Source organism: Excalfactoria chinensis, chromosome 5 (genome assembly GCF_039878825.1).
Source record: "Excalfactoria chinensis isolate bCotChi1 chromosome 5, bCotChi1.hap2, whole genome shotgun sequence".
NCBI lineage: Eukaryota > Metazoa > Chordata > Aves > Galliformes > Phasianidae > Excalfactoria > Excalfactoria chinensis.
The window spans coordinates 33136364-33160438 of record NC_092829.1 but is presented as its reverse complement, the minus strand read 5'-3'; the positions used below and the strand labels follow the sequence as shown (position 1 = coordinate 33160438).

At 47.8% G+C, this 24075-nt stretch overlaps 1 protein-coding gene across 1 annotated transcript in view; it reads left to right on the top strand.

The window, feature by feature from the left end:
- Window positions 1–17946, top strand: part of TYRO3 (TYRO3 protein tyrosine kinase) — a 39186-nt gene extending 21240 nt beyond the window's left edge. The window contains exons 10-19 of the mRNA XM_072338986.1: window positions 4342–4471; window positions 4658–4758; window positions 5682–5777; window positions 8036–8116; window positions 9755–9847; window positions 9971–10092; window positions 10381–10490; window positions 11900–12059; window positions 12920–13056; window positions 15499–17946. Coding sequence (XP_072195087.1) covers window positions 4342–4471; window positions 4658–4758; window positions 5682–5777; window positions 8036–8116; window positions 9755–9847; window positions 9971–10092; window positions 10381–10490; window positions 11900–12059; window positions 12920–13056; window positions 15499–15877 — 1409 coding nt within the window. The 3' untranslated portion in view covers window positions 15878–17946. The remainder of the gene's footprint in view (window positions 1–4341; window positions 4472–4657; window positions 4759–5681; window positions 5778–8035; window positions 8117–9754; window positions 9848–9970; window positions 10093–10380; window positions 10491–11899; window positions 12060–12919; window positions 13057–15498) is intronic.
- Window positions 17947–24075: the final 6129 nt, after the last annotated feature.

Sequence of the window (24075 nt, the reverse complement as noted above, 5' to 3'; positions counted from 1 at the left end):
AGTAAATGTGAGAGAACTTCTCTAATGTAGGTTCTTGTAGATTTATTTTAGGGCCATTCCTGACTTGTGAAAATGGAGCCTGATTTGAAGCATATCTGCATAGTTTTTTGTGATGGTTTTACTGAACGTGTTTATATGAAGGGAGCGTAGCACTCTCCATGGAGAGGCTGAGCTACTGGTAGGAGGGAAGGTCATGGTACAGCAGCTGTGCTTTACAGATTGGACTCTGTGGAACTGTGCGCTGGGGGCAAAGAGCATGCGTGCACAGAGCATGTCCCTAGAGGAAAACGTCAGGTTGGCTCATCCGTGCTGGTTTGCTTGCCACTTGCATTTCACAGTAAATAGGAAGTAGAAGCTGGGGTATGGATAAGTTCTGGGTGGTGTATGAGGAGATGGATTTTGTCCTGCAACAGGAGCTAGAAACAGAACAAGACTGAAATCTGTCATCTCTGGTGTTGCCCCACTTGTCACTCCTTTCTTCCCAAGCCACATACCTCTTTTGGTCAGTCACATTAACATGGATTCTTCTGGGCTTAGAAATGATGGGAGCCTAGAGGGGGCCTCTCAGAGCTGGAGAAACAGGACAGAGCAGCAAGGGGAGGGCTGTATGCAGCAGTGTACTTATGCTGGCTTTAACATGCAGGTGTCTCAGAAAGGCCTTTGGCAACCCAGTTCCTGTGATGAGGGCTGTACTGATGGTTTGTGTGAGCACACTCACTGTAGAATCAAAGTCCCCAAATATTTAAAGAAGAACGCATAGACTTGGGTTGAAAGAGACATTAAAGATCATTCAGTTCCAAACTCCTGCTATAGCAGGACTGCCACGCACTATATCAGGCACCAGATCAGGCCCCATCCAACCTCATCTCGGACACCACCAGGGATGGGGCATCCACAGACTCTCTGGGCAGCCTGTGCCAGTGACTCACTACCTCAGTAAAAATTTTCCTCCTAACATCTAATATAAATCTTCAAGCTTTCAGTTTAAAGCCTTTCCCTCTTGTCCTGTCACTATCAGACCATGTAAAAAGTCAGTCTCCCTCTTGCTTGTAAGCTCCCTTCAAGCACTGGAAGGTCTCAGTGAAGTCTCCCCAGAGTCTTCTCCAAGCTAAACAGGGCCAATGTCTTTAGCCTTTCTCCATAGGGGAGGTTCTCCACCCCTTTGATCATCTCTGTGACCCTCCTCTGAACCCATTCCAATGCCTCTATACCCTTTCTGTACTAGAGGCCCTGGGTCTGGACATAATACTCCAGATGGTGTCTTAGAAGGGCAGAGTAGAGGGAACACTCACCTCCCTCTCCCTGATGGTCTCCCTTCTTTTGATACAGCCCAGGATGACAGTTGGCCTTCTGGGCTACAAGCATGCACTGCTGGCATATGTGACTTGCATCAAGCTTTTTATCCTCCAGAACCCCCAAGTCCTTGTCCATGGAGCTGAAATGGAAGGGTGGAGTATCAGAGCTGTCTCTAGTAGAGGATGATCATCTGCTCCGTCAATGTGTTTCTCCTGTTGGTCTTTTTTGTGGCACCCAAATGTGCCACAAAGCACCTGAAAGGACTAGAAAATCCCTTTGGAAAATGTCCAGCACTGGCAAGAAGCCCCAGGGAATGTATAGGATTTGCATATTACAGGGAGCTAGAATAGGATAATCCTAGAAACACAAAATGTTTGCTTGTTTTTATTTACAAACCACTTCAAAAAGGCATCAGGGAGCAGCACATACTTTGGCCAAGTGCTATCTGAAAGCGTGTATATTTGTTATGAATCCTTTGTCAGTTTTCTCGGCTTCAGTTCACAGTAGTAATGGTCTGGAAATAAAGGTTCACTGTGGAAAAGCTGATTGGCCTTAAACAGCAGAACTGCAGAAATACCGCAGTTTTGTTGCAGGCCTGGTAGAAAATATAAGTTGCTTCCCTTCCTAAAATAGCAGGTTGGCACTGGTTGCTTTCAGTGAGAAATGCCAGGGGTGGTTTCTGACCAGCTCCCAGTGCGGCAGCAGGGATGACTAAGCTTGTATAAACTTTAAGGCATATTTGTCATCACAGCAAGCTAGTAGAGCTCCACCCTGGCTATGCAGAGATCTTGTGCACCATTAACAAAGAGCATTTTAGTATGTTCAGAAGCATTCCCAGTGTAAACCTCTCTTTTTCACTGCAGAGAGAGGAAAGGAATAGCCTAATAGCGTATTTTTTTTCTATCTGTAATCTTCATGATTACAGGCAGGAGAGGTTTCTTGGGTTGTTTTTGCACACCTTTGCAATAGAAGGCTTCCTACAGAAATAAAAAGGCTTCTTTCATCATCAAAAGGCCCGTAAATCCTCATTTACGCTTATCCGGTAACACTGTCTTTCCATCTGCCTTGTGCAGTCTTAAGGCATGTGCTGGTCAGGAGAGAGGAGAGCAAGAGATGGGAAAGAAGCAGAGGTGGGGAGGGAGAGGCAACTCCTTCTTGGGCTCCAGCCATCCTCCTTAGCTCAGTGGGAGGAGAGGGAAACCAAGATCTGGGGCAGAGCAGGAGAAGCAGTGAATTTCAACATTCATTTCTGTTTCTGACATGTTTGCTATAAACTGGGATGGGCTCTTGACTCCTAGCAGTTTAGAAACAAGGAGAATCACTTGGATTTGTTTTGTTTTCATCTGTCCTCGTTTTGGAGAAACCCCTCCCTTGAAGTGACCTAAATCCCTGCTCTCTACCAGGCCAGAGCAGACAGAGTAGATAAATAGACTGAGAGAGGCTTGTCTCACTGTGGGGCCAGGGAAACCTTATTGTTAGCTATCAGAAAGGATCTTTTACATCAGTGTTGTTCCCTGTTTCTCCCCTGATTGTTTGATGGGAACGCCCCAACTGATTGGCTTGAGGATTTTTACACTTCTGTTTCAGATCCCCTTCCCTCCTCATTAGCAGCCTTGAAGGCCAGGTCAAAAGGTTGAGCAAAAAAGGGCGTAGTAAAACCAGGAGCCTATAAAACTCTCTGTGTGGAAAGAGAATCAGAATCACTGAAGATAAGATGCTGATGGATAGGTGCTAGCTCTGATCATTTTTTGTAAGTGGAGAATTCTCCAGAGCTCTGTTTCCTTAAGCCCTGCCTGTTTAATAGACTAACAATGCTTCCTTGAAAACGTGGATGGTAAGGCTTGACAGTGCAATCAGTAAACAAGCTGCAGAAGCCCTTTGCCTGCCAAGACTCCGCCTGTTGGAATATCTTACTCCTTTCTGCTCATCTGTGCAGAGGTTAATCCAAATCTCAGCCCATTATCCTAACACCTCTTTTAAGGACAGGTTTACTTATACTCTTATGATATGCACCACAATAGGATTATTTATACCATCAGAAATGACTCATCCTTAGCTTCTGGTAAAGCATAGTTGACAACTGAAGGTGAGCAAGGGAGCATGAAGATGAAAAATGCTTAGAGATCTCTTACCTGCAACTTGTTTGTTCTTTAAACAAATCGGAGATACAAGGGTTACATTAGATTTTAATAAACCTATTCAAATTAGCATTTAGTCATCAGCAATTTTATTTGGAGAAGGAATCTCTCAGGGAATTGGATTAATTTATCTGTTGTTTGCCTAGCATAGATCATATTCTTCTCTTCATAGCCATATTGCTGCAGTATCTTCCTTCCCTTGTTGCTTACTCAGATTGGCAACGTGTCCATTTCCTTGTGAAGAGGAGAGGTTTGTAGTCAAAAATATATCTAATCTGAAGGCAAATATTAGACAAGACTTGTAACCTGAATGCTGCTTGACTTCTTTCTTGACTTGTGGGGCGCTTTGAAAAACTTGCTTCTCTTTGGCAGAGGGTTATTACAAAATAAAAAAGAAGCAAACAACACTGAGAGGTTAAGAGCCAATAGCCAGGCTCTCTTTGTGGGAGGGGGAGTGTAAACAGTCTCTATCAGATTGCTAGGAAGAGCTTTTGTCTCTCAAAATGTTATCTGGTTGGCATTTGGGCAGTACTCTGTAGCCTGGTCAAGGCTCTGCTGGCTGCCTCCAATTGTATGCAAAATCCCCTTTTTAAATAGTCTTTTTGTCTTGAAACTGCAGATCATGAAGTCACGTAAAGTAGTTTAATCTGGAGCAGTGCCTTTTACTTTCTGGGTGGTCAAAATTAAGAATAGGCTCTGATAGCTGCATGTATCTGCTCTGTCATCGCTGCGTTCAGCAGCTAGATGGACTGGGTAGCTGTTTATGCCAAGTTCAGTGCACGATGATTTGATGAAAATCAGAAAGATGGCTTTTCCATTTAAAAGCAAAATATTTATGTATCCTGATGTGGGCTGTTTACCATTTGCATTCTTGTATTTGCTGACTAGTGCTTTCTGCATCATCTAGGTGGTCAGAGACAGCCTCCTTATGGGACGTCCTGGGTTCCTGTGGCACTGGGCATTCTCACAGCTCTGGTCACAGCTGTTGCCCTGGCTCTTATTCTCCTTCGAAAAAGAAGAAAGGAGACTCGATTTGGGTAAGGGAGTTTCTCCTAGTGCTGCTTAAGAGACATCTTTGTTTCTCCCCCAGTGTGGTTTTCTGACTGATTATTTTACAAAAAATATGTTGCGGCTTAAGTATAGTCACGCAAACTGTCTGTCACACCCTTCAGAATTGAATGGCCTTTGCCATCAAGGCTCTGCATGTCTTTTCTGCTTTCTAGCCATGCCTTTGGCAGTGTGGTTGGCAGAGGGGATCCAGCTGTCCATTTCAGAGCTGCCAGGTCTTTCAACAGGGAGGGCCCAGAGCTCATTGAAGCAACATGTAAGTCCAGTTACCTCAGTGATTCTACTTGGGAAACTGTGTTCATGCATGCACTGTCCTCTCTGTTTTCCCTGAAACTGGTGGTTTTGGATCAAGACTATGGGATAATTTCCAACGAGATTTAGGCAATCTGTGGGTGATGACAAAAGCGAAAGGCAGGACGCCTGGACGCCTACCTGTGCATTGTGGTGTAGGGAACCTGCTTTGGCAGGGGGGTTGGACTTGATGATCTCTAGAGGTCCCTTCCAATCCCTACAATTCTGTGAGTTGCTGTTACCATCTTAGTACATAACAACATTTCCTTGCCAATTACAGTTACAGTCATTTTATATTTTAGTGCGAAGTATAAATTCGCCACTTCCCTGTCCCTGTTTCACACTGTTCTGACTGGACTAGAATGTAATAGTCAGATGAGTGAGGCTTAACAATGCTAGCAGCGTGCTCTAAGCACAGTTTGCTACAGGCTTGAACATTCAGACAGGTACTGTGAGAACTGTAGCATACTTAAAATAGTGTGAAGGCCAGCTGGTCAGACTACTGAAAGCTGGTGCAGCTCCATCAACTCAAATGAGTCCATATGAGCCAGAATCCATCAGGTGTCCCTTCTCTTTGCATTCTGTCTTCTCAGTTATTCACAATAGTTCTGTGTTCCAGTTGCTCTTGGTGTGATTAAGGGCAGTGCTATCACAGCCTCTCCCTTTCAGTGCTTTTGGTAATGAAAAAGATGTTTTCTTGTGGCTCAAAGTTACTGGTCTTGTCTGTGGTGAGACTGGAAGATGTGGGAAGGAACTCTTCCTTTTTCATCCTGCTTTATGGAAATCAGACAGGAGCTGGAATCAGGTCAGGTGACTCTTGATGTTGTGACAGAACATTGAAGTATCCCTGATTTTTACTCTTTGTTTTTTTGGTTTTTTTCCCTCCAGTGGAAAGCGTAGGGATCAGTGATGAGCTGAAGACAAAACTCAAAGATGTCCTTATCCAGGAGCAGCAGTTCACCTTGGGACGAATGTTAGGCAAGGGTAAGAACCAAAAGCTGAACAAGACTGTGCAGACTATGCATTAAAGTCTGCTGGAGTTACCGTTACTGCTGAGTAGGGAGAAGCAATTATAAGTAGCTTGTTTTCTGTCCTTCTGTTTGTAGATTGCATTTAAATGGCGCTTTCCTCTAGGGTAAGACATTTCAAAGGTTTAGCATAACTAAGGGGATATTGGCTAAGCCAGTGTGGCTCTACAGAGTCCTGAACTGCAGTGTATGTTCAGCTTTCCTGAGCTGTTGATTCTCTGGGGTGTGATTGTTTTTCAGAGGTTTAAACAAAGGAGTATTCACTTAAAACTTCTCCTGCTCTGTTCTATTTAAAAAGCGGTGCTATAGAATTCCTGCAGTTTACACATTCAAATATGCTGCAACAATACAGAGGCAGATGATCTACTACAGACACTCCAATGCCTCAAAACACACACTGATTCGATTTCAGATATTTGCAACATGTCAAGTGGTTTGGCTCCAATGTTAGTTTGAGCTCTTAAACAGGCATATCTGGAACAAGTACTGAATTTTGCTGGCATTTGTCCATATTCAGGACCTTTTGGAGTTCTTGCTTCTTACCTACCTTTTCTCTCAGCTTTTCTGGTCATGAGGAACGGGCAAAATAAAGTTGGGATGCTTTTCACCTAACTTTAGCTAAAAAAAATGGCCCAGAAACTCTGCAAAAGAGCCTTTTGAGTTTAGATTTCCCAAACTGCAGACTAGTGTCCTAACTGTCAAATCTGACTTTCCTTCTTCTCAAGTGAAAGTGCGTAACAATAACACAAGTAACTAAGAGAGGATCATGAGTCAGGAGTCACATACAAAAGAGAGCTGAAGTGTTTGGCTTCCTTTTTCTTAACGAGACTAGTGTTATTGCATTCTCTTGACCCTGTCCCACTGGGAGCTGTATTCTGTTCCAACCCTTCCAGAACAGATGTGTTCCTGAAGGCTCTTTAAGTCAGGAAGATGACCTTAGTGCCGAAGGCCAGAGGGCTGAACAATACTAAGTAATTCAACAGTGTCAGCTTTTGGCCGGTTTCTGGGATCCTTCAAACATTTCTGGGCTGACCCCTCAACAAGTAACAAAGTAGAAATTGGCTGCCGTTGGGTCCTTGGTGGAAGGATGCTGGCTGGCAGGATCTGTTCTACTTTGTCAGCCCCACTCACCCAACCTCTTTTCAGCATGTGGGTTAAGAGAGGGCATGGCTGTGTTATCTGGGGTTCTGCTGACTCTGCAGCTGAGAAAAGCTCCACAATGCAGAAGCAATACAAAATTGCTCAGATCCTTCTTTTTCTCTTCTTCTTTGGTCTGATATCCGCTGCATACTATTATTGTGAAATAAGCTCATGCCACACAGCAGTGAAGGACACTGAAAAGCCAGTGGAAAGATAATGTTCTGGGGTATGCGTCTTGAGTATCATGTTTTACTTCCTCTTCTCCAGTACCAGAGACTTTCATAGAAACGGATTTTGGATGGGGTAATCAGTTACAAAATTTGGGAGAGCAATTCTAGACCCAGAACTAATGCTAAGAGTCTCTTATGCTGTGGGTGTAAAGCCACTTCAGGATAAAATAATTTGAAGAAGATTTGACTGTTTGCATTTCCTCTCATCTCCCTTAGAGAAAACACAAGGGTAAACTCTTCCTTATATGAACTGACGTGTCACACACACAGAAGAAAGTGTTGTATATTTTGTCTAGCCAGCAATGATTCATGCAAGTCGTTCCCTGAATTTTGAGAGATAAGACCTGATTGCGTCTCAAGTGATTGAGTGCTGGCACCACTACTGGGCTGTCATCTCTGACAGCTGTCACCTCCAAGAATGGTCTGCACCGGGAACTTCCTCATCCAGTCCATCCACTTACTGCTCACAGCCCCTTCTCTGATCAGAATTGCACTTGGCTGCATTCCTCGTGATGTGATTTCTCCAGAAATGTCTGCCTAAGGTCCCAGCCCATACTGTGGTTGCATTGTCCACTTGGTAGAGGATTGCTTACTTTCCCTCTTGTTTTCCTTTCTGGACTGCTGGCACAGTGGCCTCTGTCTGCTGATTGTGCTACCAGGGCTACTAGGCCCAAGTATGCTGAAAGCTGCTGACTCGAGTTGCAGAATGAAAAATGAAGCTGGTAGCTGTGTTTCTTATGCTTACTCAGCTTCCCTGTCAGCGACCCCCAGTGTGACCCTGCTGTAAATCATACTTTCCTCACTAAAAGCTGTTCCTTCACTGCCTGCTCTGGTTATTTCACAGGAGAGTTCGGATCAGTTCGAGAGGCACTACTGAAGCTAGATGATGGCTCTTTCCAGAAAGTGGCAGTGAAGATGCTGAAAGGTAAGTGGGAGCGGGGCTACCTGGAGTACTTAAGAGAGAAGAGAGCTTGGAAAGATTAAATGCTGTCTGTCCTATTCTCCATCAGACATCTACTGACATTCTTCCTTTTTCCTTTCTGAGCTTCCCACTCAGCCCTTCTACCAACATTCTCTCCCTCTCCTTTATTAAGTCCTTTTGCAGTGGAAGCTCTTGAAGGAAGGACCTACACTACCTCAACTGGTTGTACAGCATGCAGCACGTGGTGATTGCAACCAAAAGCATGTCATAGCTGCAGTTAGCTGAAGGTTTTGTGTGCAGAGGATCTCATTCAATTTCTTGATTCAACAACAGCACAATATCACCTGGCACAGGCAGCTCAGGCAGGTCTGTTTTGTGCTAATGATGTAGTCAGCAGTAGGTGGCAAAGTAGTCTAACTTCCTTCCAATCAGTCGCTGGAAGAGTGTACAGAGCAAGGGCAGCTAATGTTCATCGGGTGGAGATGTGTGACACAAAAAGCAATTCATAGGTGTAAGTGAAAGCAAGTATGTGCATATACATATACATGTGTTAACCTATGTTATTTTAGCCCTGTTGCCTGTAAGGCAGAAATTAACTGTGACTGATTGAAATCAGAATCATACTTGTATACCTTTGAAGTTAAAACTGGCTGCCACAGAGTGCCAGTTTGTGCTGAGTATGCTGATACCACAGCAGTGTGAATTAAAACATTTTCTCCAGTCTCTGCAATCATTCTAATCAGTTTGCAAGAAGTTTACTGGATAGTCAAACTGTCTGCCTTCAAGCATCTGACTTGGGAACTCTGTTACCCTCTAGAGGGACCTTTATTTCTCCTCTGGCTGTAGAAATGAAATAGTGTACTTCTGTCTTCTGCATCATATTAAATGACTTCCCTAAAGCAAAGAACGCAAATATTCCCCTGCAAGTCTGAGTCTGATCTCATAGCAGAACTGGAGGGCTCCGACTACATTCAGCAGCACCAGTGGGGGAAGTAGTCTGCTGGGCTAATTCTCGATTATATCGTTATACTTCTGTAAGTCTGGAGTAATAGCGACAAGTTGTTTTCTCCACATTTATATTGACACACGTCACTAATAAATTTGGTCCAATCTCTCCAGTACTGAGGTCATTTAAGAAGTCTGAGCTCTAGCAAGACTCAGTTGTGCTAAGAGGTGGAGAAGTATGGATCTCTCATGCTGTCCTCATCAGAGATGAACTGAGCTCTGCAACCCCTGCTGGGGTCTCCAGCCATCTCCTCAGTCATAACATTTTCTTTAATTCTGTATGCCATCTCCTCTCCCTGAAACTGTAGTCTAGGCCCTTTCAGCTAATTTATTCTTACATCTCTAGTGCACACATGATTTCTATGGCTTCCAAGGAAAGTTGTTGCTGAGAAAAGAGCTGCTAATTGGCAGGTCTTTCCTATGCCAAGAAGCAATTTGCCAGATGTCTGTGATGCATGCTTACTGCCTACCGTCCCAGAAGAAAGTGTCAGGCTCTGCCTCATCTAGATGTAGGTTTGGGAGGATGTGCAAAACCTCCACAAAGAACAAGCTTCTGAAGGTCATTATCTGTAATGTCTTTTGGAGCCATTCACCGGAGGACCAAAGAGGAAAATTTACAGTGACCTTTTCTTCCAGCGGACATCTTCACCTCCACTGACATCGAGGAGTTCCTGCGGGAGGCTGCATGTATGAAGGAGTTTGACCACCCACACGTCACTAAGCTGATTGGTAAGCCTGCAGTGCCGCTCACTCCTGCACCATCCCCCCCAGCCTCATGTGCCCACCAGCACATGATTCCCCCTGGGCCTGCTCTGTTTGCTAAATCCCCCTTGCTGTGTGTGCATTCACTAGGAGTCAGTCTGCGGAGCCGTCCCAAGGGCCGTCTCCCAATTCCCATGGTGATCCTGCCCTTCATGAAGCATGGAGACCTTCATGCTTTTCTGCTGATGTCAAGGATCGGGGAAAACCCTTTTGTAAGTCTTTGTTATTGTAAAGTTCCTTTAGGGAGGGCATGGATTTTCAGAGAATGTGCTCAGATCATTTTGGGTTCAGTCTCACAGAGGAACTGGCAGATGATCAGATTTTGACACCAGAGGAAGCTCTGATTGGGATCAGATGTTGAAGTATTTAATCCCGTGCACACCGAGAACCAACTCCTGCTTTCCCTGTAACCTCCTGTCCCTGTTCTGTATACTAGTAGAAAATGTTGCAAGATTGATGTAAGAAGTTGAAAGTTGAAATAACTCAGTTATTTCTTTCAGAACTTGCCTGTTCAGACACTCCTTAAGTTCATGATCGACATTGCCAGTGGGATGGAGTACTTGAGCTCAAAAAATTTCATACACAGAGACCTTGCAGCTCGGAACTGCATGTAAGTGAACCACAGACCATCAACTTCTAGAGAAAAGAAAGGCCAGAATGGATGAGAGAGGGATGAGAAGCCCTTTGCACAACAGAAGTGGGGAGGGATCTTCTTGGGGGATGCTGGCCCTTGCATCTAGGTGACGGCAGGCATAGGAGAGTCTTGTCCGCGAGTGTACATGTATGTGGTGGTGGTGGTACTGTGGGGGGCAACTGTTAGCCTTCAGTTGAGCTTCAAACCGACCATATTTAGAAGAAACTACTCCATCATTGGTTTGGACATATATATATTATCAGAGGGTTGATTGCAACGCTGTGTGTCAGCGTGGGCTATTTGTTCCACTTTATAACATAACCAGCAGAAGAGAAAGGGTTCATCTGGGTCAGAAAGAAAGAAGCTTTAAATATAGTCTGAAATCTCTATTCCTTGTATCTCTTTTGAAGACTTGATTATTGAAGTATAAGAAATGGAGAATTTCCTGGGAAGCAGGTGAAGAATGGCTAATGTGGAGAATGCCTTTAAAAATAATTACATGGTGAACACTTATGTCCCTAGACTGCCTTGCCTGCTTCAAAGTGAAGAAAAAGTCCCTTTTTGTTCTTTCCTCTCTGCTTCTTCCCTGGGAATGGAAAGGAACAACCCATTCTGGCAGGCAGAACTCTGAACAAAATGACAACAACCAGTGAAATCTGCAGTAAGACACAGATTTCCAAAGGCATCTAAATGTCCAGCTGTACAGACAGGAGGCTGATAGTCATAAAGAACAATGATGAATTAGCCTGCATTGACACTGCTGAGAAACTCCTACTGTTTTCCAATTTTATAATATTTATTTAAAAAAAAATAGTCTTCCTTTATAGGAAGCTGAGTGCTTGTGTAGTCACATCTTCCTTTATGCAGCCTGGAGGCATGATGTCTTTATATGCTTTGCTCGTACTACCTACTGAAGTGTGTAAGTTTAGGTAAGCGTGTGACAGCAGTTCAGACCGTTAACTTGGCCTGAAGAGAATGGCTTGCAGACATAGGTTAGGCAGCTGTAATATGCATCAAGGCAAGTACCTTGTGTTTTTTGATTGCTTATACAGGGCATGGGCCTTAGTGATAGCAGTGAGCAATGCAGGTAAACACTGTTGATCTTTGAACCTCTATAAAATAGCTGAGTTCACTTTGGATGACAGTGCAGGCCATCTGAACATGGCCATTCGTTTATTTTCTTATCCCTAATTATCTCTCTGTTAGTCCCAAGGAACTGATTTGAGACCACTGAATTATTTCACATCGGTTGTCAAGTAGATTAAGTCATTATCCTTCTGGGTAATACATGATGACTTCCCTGCTCAAGTAGTCCTGGGCATACCACTTTTATTGCCTGAAGTGGCCAATGAATGCTTTTCTTAGTGATTAAAACTTTCCCATAGGCTGGATGAGAACATGAATGTGAGTGTTGCAGACTTTGGGCTTTCTAAGAAGATCTACAGTGGAGACTACTACCGTCAGGGCTGTGCTTCCAAGCTGCCAGTGAAGTGGCTTGCTCTGGAAAGTCTGGCAGATAATCTGTACACAACACACAGTGATGTGGTGAGTTTTGCTCTGATGCATTTGGGGACCGCTTGTATTTCTGTAGCAGTGGAGGAGTCCTTCTGTAATTGTGGAGGATGGGGAAAGGCCCTGGTGGTGGGAAAGGGAGATTGCCTGGTAGTTTGTATCTGGGGGCTGTCACACACCTGCCTTGAGTGCTCTCAGAACCCAAGATGTAAAATATGAGTGATTTACGGCAGAAGTGATGAACCCTTTTCTCATTTTGCTCTTGTCCTTCGATGCTTCATTTTTCACTTCCTACCCCTATCCTCTCCTTTTCTTGTCTCCCTATCCTTCTCATTTTCTACTCTTTGGACAGACTTTTACTCTTTTTCTTTGTTCTTCTGCATTACAATCTGAAGGTGATCTAAATCTCAGTTGCACACACTCGTGTACGTATGCAGCAATGGCACTCCATCACACAGCAGGCATTGGTGGAGCTATGGAATGAATGTATCGGTGCTTAAACAATCCTCCCCATAACTTCTCCCATTCATCTGAGATTTTTGCTTTCCTTTTCTTTGGCATGGGGTAGTTTCTGGTGGGAGTCTTTTTTCCCCTGTTTTTATTTATTATATGTTTGGTTGTTATTTTTTTCTGCTCTGATACCTTCTCCACTCTTCTTTGCTGCGTAGGAGGTGCCTGGGAGAAGTTTGTAGGTGGGAGACAGCAATAGCTCCAGGAGCCTTCTGCTCCACTGCAGGGTGGTACTGCTCAAGAGATGACATGTTGGCATCGTCTGCATCTGATTTTATTTCTTTTTCTAGTTAGAGTTGGGCCAGCATCACTGCTGCTCACGTGATGTGACCCCAACAGGCAGGGAACTCTGTTCATTGGTTCTCTGTGCTCTTCCCTTTCAGTGGGCGTTCGGGGTGACCATGTGGGAGATTGTGACTCGAGGGCAAACCCCTTATGCTGGCATTGAGAATGCAGAAATCTACAACTACCTCATCAGTGGGAACAGGCTGAAGCAGCCGCCGGAGTGCCTGGAAGATGTGTGAGTACTTCCTCTCCCTGCAGACACATGGTTCCTTGGGAAGTTTGGCTTACAGGAAGGAAACGGGGGCAGCTGGCTGACCCTGCAACCTGAATCCATCCACTTTCCATCACACAAAAGCATTTACTATAAAGTCTCTGGGTTAGCTCTCAAATTCTCTCTGCTGGCAGAACTCCCTGGAACCTGTGGTAGCTCCGCAAGCAGCTAGCTTGGCTCAAGAGTTTGAACAGTGTAAATGCTAGAAGCTCCTGGCTGTGTGGAAACTATAACTGTGTTTCCAGAAGCTCACTGCTCCTTGTCTTTTCAGACCAGCATCTAAGAAAAGAGATGAGTTTCGTGGTACAGCCTGATGCAAGATTGTAAGGAAACTAGATTGCAGAAGCTGTGTGAGCCTTTCAAACCTGGGTCCAGTTATCAAAATTGCATAGAAATAGTAGGATGACAGAGACATAGGAGACAGGAACACATATAACATTCTGTAGAGCAGAATCCCACCTTAAATTGCAGGTGGAAACAAAACCAGAATAGTCTTGTGGATATTGGTTTCAGGCATTTCCAGACTTAAAGGAAGCACTCAGGTAGTTTGCTGGTGTGTTGCAGCCCGTGCTCCTGCCTTATTCCTGTGGCTTATCTACAAACACTGGCTTTGGTGGTCTTTTAAAGCTGTACGTCTTGTGTGAAAGGGACAACAAGAAGTCCCCTTTCTACCCCCTTCCTTCCTGCTATGATGATGGAATATATTTCATGTGCCTTCCTTTTCCCCAGCTTTTTTTTTGCTTTTTTTTGTGTGTGTGTGTAAGAGAATAATCTGTGTCTTGTTACTGAAGCTGTGTCTGCTCAGCAATTCATTCTTACCGTTCCCAAGCTTAAATGAAAACACAGTTATGCTACTTCTTAAATTCATTGTATCTCTGCCTCTTGACACCTGTGAGTAGCTTTGGTTCCCAGCTGTGGAACTTTTAAGATGCTATAAAGGCCAAAAATACAGAAGAGATGCAATGAGCTGCGAGACACTGAAGAAAAATGCATAAAGAAGCTACCAAAAAGTATACAACCTCATTTGGAGAAGCCATTGAGCCTCTCCTGATGGAGACCCATGGGGATGTGCTCCAAACACTTCCCTACATGCTCACCTCTCGGCTTGTGCGCTATCCCTGGGCTCGTGCTGATGGCTGCTGGCAGCAGTGAGGTCCTGGTGGGCTGTTGGGCTGATCCAGTACAGCTGGTAGCTCTTTCCCTTAGTTCCACATGAATTTCTGTTGTTCACAGGGCAGGTAAAAGAATGTATTTAATTTGTTGCTGCAGAGTAGGGAGTTTCTATTTTATATGGAGCATTTATAGTTATTTCAACCACTTGCAAGGGGCGCGATTCAGGATTGAGATAACAGAGGCACTGAAGCTTTCTATAAAAACTAGTGTGAAATCCAAGAGGCTTATAAAGCTGATAGTAAAGGCCATCATGAAATGCTTCATTTCCCAGCGAGGATCGTCTTCAGATTTTTTCCACTTACAAGTTTAACTGAGGTCATTTGTCTGCGGTGTTTTCTAGTGCCAGCACTGTTTTGTCCCTGCGTCCCACAGAACTGGTGACAATGAAGAAACAGGAGCACAGATGTGGCTTTGGTGGGTGATGTGCAGGAAGGAGAATGATGGCTCTGGCCATTCTCCAGCCATGCTGGAGGCATCACCCCATGTTTCTGTGTGGACGCTGGTGCCAATGACAGCTCCTTCCATCGGCCCTCAGGCAACCAGCACTCTCAGCTGGTGTTTGACCACAGGATAAACACTGCCTGCGTGGCAGGATGGGGCCTGTGGCCAGTGACAGCACTAGGCAGGCCTTGAAGTTCAGGGTTTGGGGTTTTTTTTGGTACTCTCTAATTATTTTGATTAAAGTGCTTTTGAAAACAGGGAGAAACAAGGATTTTAAATCCATAAAACCTGCCCATGTGCCGTCAGCTATGCAGGGCCAAAACCAATGAACTTTAGAAAAGTTTCCATGTCTGTTAATTGCGACTGCAAAAGTAAATGCCTCTCTAAATGTTTGCAGTGCTCCAGGGACATACCCCATCTCATTCGTTGTGCAAATTTTATGCTAATAATCACACACCAAAGCTAGAATTCTTGCCATCCTCTGTTTTCTCTGCTTAGTGAAGCCAATGCTCTGATGGAGGTCAGAACCTACTCACCCATGTCCTACATTAAGGGATTTTGGGGGCCTTAAGGTAGCAGTTCTTTTCCAAGGCACCGTTGAAGTGGTGAAGGACTGCCCAAGCTCCAGTGTTACAGGGCTGAGATGGAGCCTTCTGACAGCCCATGAAGAGCTGGCTCTGCTCGCTTCTGCAAGGGTCCCTTCATTTGAAGCCTGTGCCGCACTCTAGAGTTGCTGCTGGGTTGTGCAGGGCTGGCTGAGTGGTGTCTCAGTGCTCTTCTTCTGTATTGCAGCTACGATCTCATGTGCAGATGTTGGCATCCTGAGCCCAAGCTACGCCCAAGCTTTGGAGTGCTCCGGTCCCAGCTGGAAATGATTCGGGGGAGGATGTCCACACTCTCTTTAAGCCAAGACCCTCTCTATGTCAACATTGGGAAGGACAAAGAGTCATCTGTCAGTGACCCTGCCGTGCACACCTCTTTTGGAAACACGGACGGTGACGAGACCATTGCTGGGGCAGCAGCTGCTGCTGTCACAAGTGACTATCGCTACATCATGAGCCCCTTGTGCCTTGGAGATGATGTTGAGGGTGAAAGGCATCCAGATGGGCAGGAAGGGGAGAACAAAAGCCTTCTGTATGAGCTGGAGGCGGAAGGAGAGAAAAGTTGTTAGTCTGTACATAGCAGTGACACTCTGCTTCCCTGGGATGGGATGTGTGCAGCCGCAGAGCTGAGTCTCCTGAGTCTCTGATGCCGGATCTGGAGTGGCTTTAAACAGCACAGGCCGGAGCTCTTGGGCAGCTTTGGCAGCTTTCATTTCTGTATGGGCTGCAGTTGCGGACAGCTTGGATGGACCACAGCCCTGACATGCCTTTGGATTTGGGGAGGGAGGAGGTAGAGTGACAGGCTGTTCACATCCCGCAGAAATAAGGTCAAAGCCAAGGTGGGCAGTCAGAGCCTCTGCTCTGGTCTTTCTCACTGGCAGCTGGAGCAGAGCTGAATGCACCTTCTGTTCAGTCAGTGCTCGCTCTCGTGTAGATGTTGTCTTTGATCCTGGCTGCGTGACCTCGGGACTGGTACCTCTGAAAACACTAGTGGGTTTTTACACCGTCATCAGGACACCGGGGGAAGTTCCCCTGGTGTTCACTCAGCAGTGCTGCCTAGACATCTTGCCTACCTCAGTGGTTCTCAAACTGCGATCTGCAGATCTGCATTCACCCAACACCGAACATCTGGCACATTTCATGCAGTAACACTCACTGCTCACTCTGCCCAGGGCTCTTTTAAGGTACTCAGACTTGCAGTGAGTGATGAAATGAGAAAAAAAGAAGAGAAAATGGAGCATCCCTCACCACCCCGCATACCTCTTTTCTGTGGGTTTTTTTTCTGTTTGGTGCCAGGTCAGGCCTGACCAGCCTTGCAGCTGGCCTTCAAATGGAAAGGGAGGGAGAGCAGCTGGCATGGGTGAGGACAGAATCTAACTTCAAAGGAACTGAGAGGAAACTCTGTAGAGAGGACTTGCCGGCAGCATGGGAAGCAGTGCTAGTTAATGCAAAGTGCTGCCCTCCAGGAGAGGAAGGAGGCTGCTTGGGTAGAGAATGGCAGACACGCATCACTTTCAGCAGGAGCAGGATTCAGTATTTGCTTGAATAGGATTCCTTTAATCTTTCTCTTTTTAACCATCCTCTGACTTTTTCAAACAATCCAGTGCTGTAGCTGCTGTGGTGAAGGTCTGAAGTCAGTTTGGAAAAGGTCTGTGTGAGATGGGGGAAGGAGCCAACAGGGAAATCTCTTTCTAAAGAGAGAGTCCTTATCACAGAGAAGCTTGAGAACCACTGGCTGTCTTATTTAGGAGGTCTTCTGGCACACTGTAAAAGCCACATCAGATCATAGACCCGTATCACTGCAGCCTTCCACACGGGGCAAAACAGATGGTTTTGCTCTTTGGGTTTTGTTTTCCAATCAGCATGTCTGACTCACTGTAACTGCAAGCGCTTTTGTGGTTTTTAATAATTTAATATTTTAATGTAAAATCAGCATTTGTTTTGTGCAGTGTTTCCCAGCAAGGAAGTGCAGCTGCATCTTACTCTAGTTATCCTAAATATTTGCTAGATCTTCTTTTGTTTTACTTTCAGTGTGCTGAAAACTCAGCAGTATCACAGGACGTAGGATTCCACACTGCTTTTCCTCAGACACAAATACCACCAATGTCGTCGCTGGCCAGGTTGGCGAGGTTGGGACCAATGAGCCAAGTTAGACTGCAGGCTTGGTATCAGGACGCCCTATCATTCGATGCCCCATTCTTGGCTGTTGCCAGGTGCGGAGCTAACTACAAAACCTGGGTCCAGTTTCATCCCTTGCTGAGAGCGCCTTCCTAGGGAAGGGAAGGTTCAGCCTGCGGCTCGGGCACGGGTCCTTTCTCTAAGGTTTCCTACTACCCAACGCTGCCCTACAGCTGGAAGCCCAGTACGGTTTCTTGGTCACAAACTGCATAACCTTACACCCCAGGCAGTGCGGGCTTATTTCATCATTTAGCTGGATCGCTGTCAATGCAGGTGAGAAAATAACAGCTAACAAAGGTTAGCAGAAGCCTGTGCAGTGCACACATTGGCAGTGAGGGCAGAAGGCTATGCTCCCTGCAAGTGCCTGGGAAGCGCAGATGTACATAGAGACTCTAACTTTGGGAAGCATGTCATAGTTTTTATGCATTTTTTTAAATAATAAAACATGTACTGTGTCTGAGTCCCAGCCTGTTATCTTCAGCCGTTTGTGAGGATGTTCTCAACAGGTCTTCCTTGCTGGGTGGGTGCATCGGTAATGTGGGCTCGTCTCCCAGAGAGCCTCAGCCCCAGCCAAAAGCCTTCAGCAACCTCCTTGGAGGCGGGGAGCGTGCTGCAGTGCCACGTCCCACCTAGGTGCCTGCAGCCTCTGCACCCCTTCCTTCCTACTTCCCCCCACTGACAGCACTCCCTGGGGAGAACAGCCTTGGAGGCGGCGGTTGGAACTCTGCTGCTGAGTCAAATGTTCTCAGTGCAACGTAGAAGAGTCCTTGGGTTCCCGGCTCACCAAGAAGAGACGCACATCACATGTTTATTATTCATCAGCCAGCAGCACAGTGCACGGCCTCTGCCTGTACACTCACACCAGGAAGATGAGAGATGGTGAGCAGTGGGAGGGAGCGCTCACCCCCATCTGCTATGCAGGGAGAACGACTTCCGAAGCGCAGAGTGGCTGGCTTGGTTAGTATTGTGCGGTTCCGGTGCTCGGTGCCATCCCTTGGATCTGGTTCAGAGGATGATTGAATCCCTTTTGCGCACGAGCCCGCTCAGATCAGGTACGCAAGCAGCAGCAGAGAGAGAGTCTCTGGGAAGAGGAGGGGAGGAAATAGTAGGGTGGCACTGGAGGATGCAGTGCTGCTCTGTGCCAGCAGTTCTGATGCAGGCACTGTTGTGCCATACTGGTTTCTCAATCCTTCATGATCACCTTCTTTTTGGCTGTATTAATGCACAAAGAGAGATTCATGACTGCTCTCATGCCCGCACCTCCTTCTTGGCCTGTGTGGGGAAGAGGGCCTTGCAGGCTTTACTCAGTTAAAACTCTCACTGGAGTCAAATACAGTTAATGATGAGTAAAAGATTGTGCCTTGCAGAACAGAGAAGCTAGACACTTGCACATGTATTTGTTCCCAATTTACATTGCATTCTGCTGGCAGTATTCTTTCTCTAATGCTCAGCTGCCAGCTTTTGCCAATTCCCACTTTTTTCAAGCAGAAATTTCTATAGGGGTTATTTTGGTGCTGAGGAAGCCCAGCTCTGAATTTGGTTTGAATGTCAGGTTCTCCCACGTGCAGCCAGGAGCTGGCCTTGGTCATCCTTACAGGTCCCTCCCAGCCCAGGATACAAAAGCTGTGATCGGGAAGCCTTGTTACCATGGGAAACCAAGTCAAAATCAATCACTTGGTCCAGGAAAACCGACAGACGCGGGCTTTGGTGGCGTGGGCTCTGTCACAGATGAGGAACTCGGCATCAGTGTGAATCAGGCTCCTGCCACTGTCCTGAAGCCTTGTGGCAAAGTCAGGACAATGGAGCCCTGCCTATTGACTGCCCTGAGCGTCCGCTGCCTTCAGGCGTGCCAAACCAATGTGTTTCCATATGTGGGCAGGCGGGGGAAATGTAAAATCTTTTGGCTGTGCTGGGAACAGTGCTGAAACAAGAGGCTGGGTAGTGCCAGCTCCTTGGCCGAGGCTGCCCAGATCCAGTTTCCTCCACTTTCTTTTCAGGGCTAAAATTGAGCTGGAAGATACATCTGAACTGGGGCAGTGGGTTGCACTTGTTGATTAAAGCTTTGATGTGTTCAGTAGGGATTTAATGGGGCTGGATGAGCTTCCAGAAAGTCTTTATAGGAGCTGTGTTTTGGCAGCATGCTGTGTGAGGGGATGGGACTTTGTGGAGAGGAAGGAGGGTTTGCATGCAGACGCGATCTGGTTGTGAATATAAGATACTGCACAACCTGCTGGAGAAAACACGTCAGTGAAGCTGACAAAGAGTGGGAGCAGAGAGAAACCGTGGAGCAGGTGAGAGCAGCGCTCTGCCCACGGCCATTAGCACGGCAAATTGGGGAGCTCGCTGCTCTCCCAGCTAATCCGTATGACAGCAATCCTGGCTGCTACCCTGTCATTAACCGAGCTGTGTGGGAGCGCACTGCTGGCAGCTGGTGTGTGCTGCTGCTGCAGCCACTGCTGCCTGTGCTGGAGAAGGGGGCCCTGCTCACTCGCAGCTGCCTCTGCTTCTTTCCCCTTAAAAAACTGCGCTGAAACAAGCTATAAGACCCACGAAGGCTCACATTGCTAAACAAAGCATGCCAGCATGCCTCCATCAACATCAGGCCTCATTGATACGTTTCCCAGGGTTATCTGTCTGCCTTATTCCTCCTCTTGCACGAAGGTACGTAAGGAGAAGCAGGAGGGTTTTGCAGGCATGTGGGCTGAGCTGTAACAGCCCTTTGGTGCCCGTCACCCTGCACCCAGGTTGCAGAGTGCACAGGTAATGAAAGATGCAGAGCTGGGGGCTACAACAAAAGGGACGGGGCGGGATGTGATGCGGGTGCTGAGCTGCCAATACCAACAGCGTCAAATCCTGGCATTCCGGCTCGGACCAGCATTTACACCGACCGAGCAGCCGGGGCAGCTTAAGACCATCCCTTTGTATTTGCTTGCTCCCCCCCGCTGCATTTTGGGATCCCGGGGCTGCGGATGGTGAGGCGAAAGACGGCATAGGCTGCACGCAAGCGGCTGAAGCACGGGCGTGCGTCTCCACCGGCGCTGCTGCGGGGGTGGAAATCTCTGGCAGAGCTAGCAGCCGGTAACTGCTCACCCCCTGATTGACGCCAGCCCGTCTGCTAATGCTCACGACTGCGCCAGTGCCATCTCATCGAGGCTGCAGCACCGGGCGGTACCTGGGGCAGCGATTCGCCTCACTGCTAGGAAGGGCTGTCTGCGCTTCCCGCTTATAAATGGAATCTCACGGGTCAACCGCCTGCATCGCTCAGGGTTGCCGCCCTGTCAAGGGGCCAACTTTTTCTGCAGGCATAATCAGGCAAAAATTCAAACGAGAAGAGCTGGACCTATTTATAGCAGAAAATCGCCTGGCTTCGTTTTCTCCATTTTCTCTCTTAACGCACGCAGGGAAACGTTCCCAGCCCGATGAGTCCCAAACAACTGCAGGGCTGCAGCACTGGGACTGCAAACAACGTGTGGCCCACGGGAGCTTTACTTGGGGATTTAGCTCTTGCATTTGGCAGTCAGTGTGTCAGCTCTGCTCTGCTGACACAGCCGCTTCCCTGCTGTGACACTGCACGTAGCCTGCAGCCTGTGAGCCCACCTGGCTTTGCCCCTGGAGGAAGACGGTTTCCTGGGGTGGCTGGGATCCTTTTCCCTCCTGGTGCTTGTGCTGGAGTGCTGCTGAGCGCCACTGAGCACCACTGAGCCTCTGTGCCAATCCCTCAGCAGGGGCGATGAGCAGCTCCCTGCGGATGTCCACGGGATGATGCCTGACCGAGGCTGGCAAGAGCTCAAAATCGTGTCTTACAGCTTGCCTGTTTCTAGGCAAATTCTTACTGGCATCAGAAATCTGCGACTGTAGGAAATCTGTGCTTGCCTTCGTTCCAGGAAGGCTCTAAAAGTTCATTAGAAAAAAATAGCGGATTTCTTCCTTAGGTAAATATCTTACAAGTGGTGCAGACAATAGACTGTCACTGAGAAGGAACTCTGAAAATTAAAAGGTGTCCTGAGCTCACCATTAGCAAAATGCGGTTAAAATCCTAAAGACAAGGTTTCATCCTTGTGCACAGCAGGGCAAGGTGCAGCCCAGCTTCCCCCTGGATTTTCTGCTGGTGGAGCTGCTCACACAGCTGGAAGCACAGTGCTGCCTTGCTCTCACCAGATAGTCATGGAATCATAGAATCATAGAACGGCCTGGGTTGAAAAGGACCATAATGATCACCTGGTTTCAGCCCCCTTGCTGTGTGGGCTGCCAACCATTAGACAAAGCACCGCAGTGTGGACGAACCCACAGATAACATCAGTTTTCTTCCCAACCAAACCTCTGTTTGAGGGGAGGATACTGTGAACTTGCGCACAGTTAGATTGGTTTTACAACTCTATGGGAAGCAACCAAAACGAGAATTTGACCCCAAAGATGTTATTTCGCTTTGTGCAAACTTTTGGAGTGCAAAATCTGAAGAGATTTCTGGGTGTGCAGTTGAGGGTTGCCCTGTGAGGCCCGCAGCATGAGAAAGGGAGAGCAGCAGAGATGCCTCTGGCATCCATCCCCCTGGCAGACACTCTGGATGCATCTTGGTGAAATGCATCATATGCAAGCAGAGGCTTTGAACAAGTGCCTCAGGGTTGGGATGGGGGCAGAGCGCCAGCCCAAGCCCTGCCTGCTGCCTGCCCCCACCCTCCCGTGCTGACAGGTGGGGAAGCTGCAGGGCACGGATGTAGTTTGTCTTTTAGCACCATTTAGATCCTTAACATCGATTAGAGCTTCTTCAAGTGAGGATGCAGCTGCATGAGAACTACAGACTGCACGTATCTGAGGAATCATCAGCATTTCCAGTTTGAAAGGAAATAATGCTGTGAAGCAGCCAGCTGCCGGGGTGCTTGCAGAGCAGCAGCCAGGAGCACTCCATCAAGTTGCCGCTGCAGCAGCAGCTACTTTGGTGCAGGGGCTTATGGATACAGAGAAAGTGCTTTGTGGCCAGTGCTTTCAGCCAACTCTGCATGCAGCTCCTGGCTCTTTGGTCTGTCAGGCAGCAGCAGCACACAGACCCAGCTCGGATCCCCCATGTGTCTACTCTGTGCACACGTATGCATTTGGGATCTGCAACCACCTGCATCTGAGACAGGTACCAGGCAATGGGGATCAGCTAGGGCTGGGACCCTCGGAAATCAGGAAATGTCCTCAGGAGTGTATTTCAGAAAATGTTTGTGTTCCCACCCCCCTTTTATTAAAAGGTCTTAATCTATCGTGATAACAAACTGCCCTCAGGGAGCTGCCATGCAAGAAGCACGACACCCCCCCCTACCGCCCCCCTTTGCAGTCTGGGCAGTGGGAGGAAGGTTTAACCCCTTACTCTCAAAGCCATTCATGAGCCTAACAAAGGGACAACACCAGCCCCTGGGAACGTGGGGATGTTGTTTTTTTTTAATCCCTTTGGGGCAGGGAAGGATTTGTAAGGCTGCAGAAAATATACTGGAAATATATCGGGCTTGGCGAGACTTGTTGCAGCTGAAGAGGCCTATGCTGCAGCGGTTAATGCAGACAGGGTGCTGGCTGATGCCCTTCAGCGTGGCCCTGGGGGAGATCCCAGCCCCTGTCCCTGGAGAACCAGCCCCGGCAGAGGCAGCACTTGCTGCCAACCTCATCTTGTCAGAGCCGGGGTGGAGCCCTGGCATGAGATTTGGGAATAAAGCTCTGCTCCTCACAGCACACCCCAGCAGGCAGCTCTGGTGACAGCTACACGGTATGGTTCTGCCATAGGTTAGGAACACGCAGGCTTACCCGGCGGTGATGCACGGCACAGGCACGGCCAACTAAAGTGACTCTGCCCCACAGAAGTGCCAGGGGGGCGCTCTCAGAAAGCAGCCACCGCAGATGAGCCTTTAGAGAAGGAAGCTTTGCTTTGGGATGCAGCACGGCCATTGTAAAGGCAGGAAGTGCCGTCTTCACAATGATCTCAGCGGTCTGAATCTGGCTCCCGTGTGCGTAAGGCTGATTTCATTAAACATTCACACATTCTCTGTGTGCTCCTGACTCACTCGGTGCGCAGGAAGCCGCATCCTTCACGCTGACATTTTGCAGGCTTTAAACGCTCCATTCAAGCATTTTAACGGCACAATCAAAGCGTAAGGGCGGTGGCTGACGTTCAGTGCAATTATTGGCGCTGCAACCAAACTCTTTGTACACCGTGACCGCTTTTTGAAGGCATGCGCCTGTTTTCCCCGCGCTCCGAGCGCCCGCCGTTCCCTCAGGACGGTCGAGCAAGGGGAGGGGTGACGAGAGCCCCGCGGGGATCGTCCGGCCGCCATTTTACACACTCGCTCCTTCAGCTCTTTGACGGACCGCCGCGGGCACGGGGGGGGCGCGCGGGTGCGCGTGGCAGCGCTTGTCCCCCCGCGGCTCCGAGTCCGCTCCCCCCCCCGCGCCTGCGCGGCCGGCCCCTCGCGCGCCGCCCGCCAAGGGCTCCCCACGCGGGAGCGGCGTGTTTCCCTCGCGCGAGGGCGGGGGAAGGGCGGGAAGGGCGTGTCCCGGCGGAGGGCAAACCGGAAGTGCGTCCGAGGGCGGCGCCGACCAATCGGCGGCGCGCTGCCGG